Source organism: Zeus faber, assembly GCF_960531495.2.
Source record: "Zeus faber genome assembly, chromosome: 11".
NCBI lineage: Eukaryota > Metazoa > Chordata > Actinopteri > Zeiformes > Zeidae > Zeus > Zeus faber.
Window position 1 is genome coordinate 7,828,622 of NC_137205.1, and position 6,939 is coordinate 7,835,560.

A 6,939-nucleotide genomic window follows, 5' to 3' on the forward strand; every position below is an offset into this window, starting at 1 on the left:
GTGCAGCCCCAGCAACCCTCAAACACATCTTGGTGGGTTGTAAGACCAGCTACAATGATTTAAACTCATAAGTACAACAAAAGGAGCGTTTTTGTTTAGTATGTTTGTCCGTTATCTGTTTTTTTTTTTTGTATAAAGCAGTGTTTGTCTATCTTTGTACAATCGTTTGTATTTGTGGTTCTATCTGTGGTAAACTGTCTTTTGTTTTCATTTTGATTGCATGAAATGTACAGGCAAGTGTGATATGGTGTGGTGTAGCTTATTGACGAATTAAATGTTTTGATGTCATAACCCCCCCTTTTTTTGACCTTCCTATTTGTGTGTTTATATTAATGTACTTGACCCCATCTCTAGGAGCCATCTCTTGGAGCCAATGCAGCCAGAAAGCCGCCGTACCTTATATTGCTCTTGTCTAATGATGGTTGTCTCCTCCACAGATGAGGACACGGACTCACTTATATTGTGTTTTCCTCGACAGGGAAAGACGAAATAATATAAATCTAAATAATATAAACCGTAAAACATAATTGCTATTATATTTATACAGAATATATTATATTTGTTATAATAAACATTACTGAGCTGCACTGTTCAAAGTTACACATCTATTTAGTGAAGGGTGTTCCACCATCTTATTCTGTACTTTTTCAGAACAATATTCCACATCAGAGATTGTTTGTAGGCCTTCTGATTCCAGTTCCCTGATCAACAAGGTTATCAAATGTATGTTTAATATATTTTAAGTCAAAGTTTTTATTCAAAGATCAACCACCAATCAAAATATGCATATAAAAAAAAAAATATATATATATATTTTTTTTTTTTTTTATATACTGTATTTTGATGTTGTGTGTGTTTGTTTAATTTGTATTCCTGAATTTCCCCCAACGGGGATCAATAAGGTGCTGTCATATAGGAGGCAAGCTTTGTATTGTTTTCAATTGTATACTGTATAAGTATTGTAAGAGCCAAAATGCTGTTTTGTATTCATGTTGTAATTTTGTTTGTGTAACACTGGGTGGCGCATGTCTGCAAATTGACGTCAGGTATATAGGTAGGAAATACCATGTTGTTGGCAGGTGTTTGACCTGGAAGGGCAAAGGGTTTTTGACCGCTTGCGCGCGGCCCCTTGTTGCTATGATGAATGAACTGCTGTGGACAATGTATGCGAATAAATGGACCACTTTGGATTTCCACATCAAGATTGTCTACATGCGTTTGTTTTGTTTAGCACAGGGCAATCAAGTGAGCATAGCATTTTAACATCGGGCGCGTGAGCCAGGTCTTCCCCGGTCTCAGGCACCTCAGTAGTTCAGTGTTAGACCGAACTCCTTTAAAATTAGTCAAAAACCTCGCATCAGTTTCGGACTTTAGTTTACAAACGACGGAGTCTTCGGCACACAGGCTTGGAATTAGTAGGAGCCAAAGAGCCGTTTGTTTCCTTGTGGATTGTGTGAATATAAGTGGACCTTCTGGTGACAAGGAGTACAAACGACCATCCGACAACTGCAAGTGCCCAACGAAAGAGGGATCTGTAGCGCTACAATCTTCAATGGCCAGTTAAGTTGTGTGCACACATAGCCGGGTATAAAAAGCATGTGTTAAACGCCGGCAGACTGACTGTGGACACTTTGCGAACTTTGCGTTACTAAAATAGCGAATCGTTTGATCAGTTATTTATTATGGAGAATACCCCCGCGATTGAACAGACTGCAATGCAAGCCGCTTCTAAAACCAGCAGTGTGGTTAGAGCTGTTGATCACAAACATTCTAAACGTGCAGAAGGGCTTGTTGATAAACAAATTACGTTGCAAGCGGACAGAAAGTTTAAGTTGGACAATGCAAGCATCATTAGAAAATCGATGCAAGGATTAAAAAAATGACAAACCAGTTACAAATTGCTCTGAAGGAACTGATACAAACGTGTAACGATGCAAAATGTATTCATGAGTCTTTGTTGAGTTTATTACCCGTTGATGTAGGAGAAAAACATGAAATTTGGTTTAAAGCAAAGATGATATCTAACAATGATGTTATTTCTGAATCAAAGGTTTTTGTTGCAAGATGTTCTGAAAATGGTAATGGTGCTTTGTCAACTGTGTCAACTGAAATGTTTGATGTTGGTTTCAATGAAAATGGTCATGGTAAAGCAAATGTGGGCTTTAAAGCTGTGCATGAAAATGGTGAGGGTGGGGATGGTGTCAATCAAAACGACAGTGTGTCCAATATTGATAGCAAACGGTCACATAAAAGTGTTAGCAGTGGGAGATCCAGCACTTCTTCAGCCAGGATAAAGGCTGAGGCCGAGAGAGCTGCACTTGTCGTTAGAGCTGCAGCTTTGAAGGAAAGACATGCGCTGAAAGAGCAGGAACAGCAACTAAGGAGGGGAAGGGAGCAGCTTGATGTAGATGCAGAGTTGGCTGCTTCTGCTGCTAAGTTGTCTGTGCTACAGGCCTACGAGTGGACAGGTTGTTCAGCAACACCCTCAAATGGCATGAATTCCTATGTGGAAAAGGAAAAATGCAATCCATAAGTATCTTAAATCCTAAAACAAAGGAATTTCAACCTGGACTATCAAACGTACACAATATGTCTCCGCCAAAGGACCGTTACCACCTAACAACCAGCTGTCACCAGATGTGATCAGAGGGCAAACTGAGTTGTGGTGTATGGATGCCTCTAAACATCAATACAATCCACGTGAGCTACAGCAAGGAACATTGGAACCAGCTGACTATCCACAGCAGTTGACAACCGAACAACAAAGGCCTTTCACAGACTAGCCAGCCAATGGAACTCATTCCCCAAATCAACTGGACATTATGCAAAGTGACATCAACGCTGCCCTGGTTCGCCAACACCATACATCATCTCTGCCATCAAGAGAGATTCCTGTGTTCGATGGGGACCCTCTCCAGTTCAGACCGTTCATTAAAGTCTTTGAACAAGGTGTGGAAAGCTAAGCGGAAAGTGCAGACTGTCTTTATTATCTAGAGCAGTTCACCAGAGGACAGCCACAAGAGTTGCTGCGTAGCTGTTGTGGCCAAGTCTTAAAGACAACCCAGTTGATGCAGGAGATCCCAGGACACACCACAACACAGAGGCAGCAAGCGTCAATTAAAGTTTATTCTATTACAATTCATCCATTAAAATAACTCCACCTATTGCACTTGGTAAGGAGAGCCGATGGTAACCACACAGCACAGTCTGGGTCTAAATTACAGTGAATATATATGCACACAGTTTAAGACACAGCACACTGTATAAAAATGCATTCACGGAAAACTGTATAAAAATACATTCACTGCAAACCTTTAGATTTGTGCCTGGACTACCACAAATCTCTCAAACCCAAACCAGCACACCCGTTGCACACGGGAGTTATGGACCGCACTAACCTTACTGGTGGCCTGCCTAAGGCCTACCCCCAAATCTAACACTTTGGCAGGTTACACAAGTTACAAAATACTAAGGACACAAACAGAAAGATAAATTGTCCGTTCGGTCGGGGTCCCTCCCGACCGAAAAAAAAAAGAAACAAAAGCAAGGCAAAGTGGGATCCACCAATTGTCACCGCAAACCTGGCAGAAAGTTTACCGGTTGTGGGGCTCGTAAGTTGAGTCAATCCCAAGCAGTCAGGACTTTTACTTTGACAGCAGGCAGGGCGTTGGCATGGGAATGGCCCGGAGTCACATGGTAGAGCTGACGTCACTCTTGGGATTCCAGGAGGGGATCGATCGCTGTAGCTGACAGAACAAACAGGCACAGTATGAGCCTTCCCGTTTCATTGATGGGGCGGCCCAATCACACAGAAACACTACTGGATTCCAGAAGTCACCTTTCCTTTAAGTGCTTGAGTTTGCAGAACATATGTCCTTCGTCGGCTCGTCTTCTTCGTCGACGCGCTGCAGAGAACCAGACCGGAACATTACGCCGTCGTGGCCGTGTCAGCACCGAGTAGCCGATCCTGGCGGCTTGCGGGGAACCTCCCCTCCCCCAACGAGTTCCAATCGGCCTCTCTTATTTATCGTCCGTTATGGAGTAACCAATCAGTTGCTGTCCGCTGTTCTCGCCCATTGGCAACAGCTGCGTCTCGTTGCCATCAGCCCGGTCTTGCTGATTAGCGCCGAACCATACGGAAAACAACTACCCACCAGCAAAAACATTGATCCCACTGTCCCAAATTATCCATGAAGCACACCCCCATATTACAAGTCAACATGCATAAATCAGCATACTAATATTAACAGTAAACCAATAAAACCACACAGGCCCACACGACACTGTCAGCATATGGCGCCTGACCATGGCTACAAAGTGGCAAAGGGTGTTCTGCAGGAACACTTTAGCAACCCATACAAGGTCGCCATAGCTTATATGAACAAGGCCTTTACCTGGCAAGCAGTTAAGGCTGAGGATGTGAACGCACTGCAAGACTACTCCCTGTTTTTACGTGGCTGTTGCAATGTAATGGAGGAGTTTCATTACGTGCAGGAACTGGACATGCCTGTCAATATGAGTACCATTATCTCCAAGCCATTTAAGATGAGAGAGCAATGGAGAACTACAGCTCATGACATCATGGAAAGGTCTCATGACCCAGCCCACATCACTGACTTGGTCCAGCTTATCGAACGCCGTGTCAAAATCCTTTCGGACCCTCTGTTTGGCGACATACAGGATCCACCTACTGCCTCTGCACCAAGGCCTCCATCAAGATTTAATTCACAGCCCAGGAGCCATGTAAAGGCTAACATTGCTACTACTGCTGTGACTTTCAAGGATCTGTCTGAGGACGTAAAGGAGCAACCGTTGGGCACAGAGCACACTGAGGAAGCTAAGTGCCTTTGTTGTGATCGTTGCCACCTTGTGGAGGAGTGCAAGCAGTTTATAGCCAAAGAGCACAAGGAGAAGATCCTCTTCCTGAGGCAAAAGGGAGTTTGTTTTGCATGTCTACGCATTGGCCACATGCGCAGGGCCTGTGAGAGTCCCTTGGCATGTAAAATCTGTGGACAATCTCATCATACTGTGCTGCATGTTAAAAGACCACTGACTCAGGAACAGTTAAGAGCCTGAAACATGTGGACATACAGGAGCCGGTAAGGACTAGTGTGTGCTATCCGTCCTTCCTGTCAAGGTGAAGTCTACAAAGGGAAGCCATGTAATTTCAACGTATGGTACTTTCTAGATCCTGGAAGTTCAGCCACATTCAGCTCTGAACGCCTGATGCAGAAGTTGAACATCACAGGCCAAGGAACACGTTTCCTATTGCGCACAATGGGGCAAGAGAAGGTTGTCTCAGCATATGCTTTGTCAGGTCTAGAGGTGTCTGATCTGGACGGTAATCAATTTTATACCCTCACTGAGGTATTCACACAGAAAGAAATGCCAGTCAGTGTGGATAATATGATAAGGTCTGAGGATCTAGCTAAGTGGCTTTATCTCTCAAAGATGCGCATCCCAAGCGTGAAGGCAGATGTAGACCTGCGTCACAGCGTGCTGGACGGCCCAGTGGCATCTGGACGAGCAGGGCTCAGTAACGTTCCAACCACGCACTACGATAAGGCCCTGGGAAAAGACAGATGCCGACTGATCCAAAAGGAGGTGAGAGCTGGCGTGGAGGAACTGCACACTAGCCAAATGGTGGGGATGCGACCGCAAGGCGCATGGATGGGATGATGGGATGGGATGGGAGATTGGAACAGGCAGTGGACCGAAAGATCTCCTGGTCCGAGCTTTGGAAAGCTGAGCCTTACCGGATCAAGTACCTGAACTCAACCGTCTATGACATCTTACCCAGCCCATCCAATCTCTTCTGCTGAGGCAGGTTGACACACCATCATGTCCCTTGTGTCTCAGAAGAGTAACGCGAGAGCACATCCTCAGCTCTTGCCCAAAAGCCCTGGGCGAAGGACGCTACACTTGGCGCCAGGTGCTGAAGGCAATAGCAGAAGCCATCTTCACTAGCATCACCCAGAACAAGCCTCTCCGACCAGCAAGCCAGGTGATTGCTTTCGTCCGAGTGGGGGAGAAGTCTAAGCCCCAGCAAAGGGGAGCAGTGGGACTCCTTGGTACTGCGCCGGACTGGCAGATGAAGGCCAACTTGGGTAAGCAGCTCAGATTCCCAGAACACATCGTGGAAACCACCCTGAGACCAGACATAGTTCTGTTCTCAGATTCAACAAAGCAGGTGGTTCTTCTGGAGCTGACAGTCCCCTGGGAGGAGTATATGGAAGAGGCCAATGAGAGGAAGCGTGCAAAGTACGCTAACAGACAGACAGTGCCGCAGACAAGGTGGCGTGCCAGGTGTGTGACAATCGAGGTGGGCTGTAGAGGCTACTGAGCATCTTCACGCTTGGTTGGACATGCCTCAGGCCACCGTGAAAATCTATCCACAACGACTAACATGTATCTTTTACCTCCTACTGGTCTAATCATGTCAACAAAATCCACAGCCAACTCACGCATAGCACCTGTCGGAGTTGGAATGTGACTGGGTGGACTCATCACACCTTTCCAAACATTGTTTTTAAGACAGATTGTACATCTGCCTATGACATAATCAATTTGCTCAAGCAAGAACGGTGCCCAAAAACCATACTCTTTCGTGATTGTTCTCCTTACCTCCCCCCTTGCAACATGGGCTAACCCATGTGCTTCCTGAATCATCAAACCTAGTAGGTCGGGGGGTGCCACCATCGGTCCTTCATGATTTCTCCACAGACCAGTAGAATAGTAGTCGTATCTTGTGTGGCCCCTCGTTTTAACCATAATTGTTTATCGACTTCTTGCATCGAGATCACATTTCTGAGCGTGATTTTATGTTCCAAGTCCACTTCATTGGTGACCAGAATAACCTTGCCTGCTTTGTTTGCTCCTGTAACTGCTTTTGCAGCCTCATCAGCCGCTTTGTTACCTTTTGTGACCCTTGACGTGTCC

At 45.3% G+C, this 6,939-nt stretch overlaps 1 protein-coding gene across 1 annotated transcript in view; it reads left to right on the plus strand.

Annotated features, from left to right (window-relative positions):
* LOC307236948 (sodium- and chloride-dependent betaine transporter-like) overlaps window positions 1-6,343 on the plus strand; it is a gene marked incomplete at both ends in the record, with an annotated part of 30,458 nt that extends 24,115 nt beyond the window's left edge. Inside the window, 2 exons of the mRNA XM_080009543.1 lie at window positions 5,452-5,604; window positions 5,801-6,343. Of these exons, the coding sequence (XP_079865669.1) occupies window positions 5,452-5,604; window positions 5,801-6,343 (696 nt within the window). The remainder of the gene's footprint in view (window positions 1-5,451; window positions 5,605-5,800) is intronic.
* Window positions 6,344-6,939: the final 596 nt, after the last annotated feature.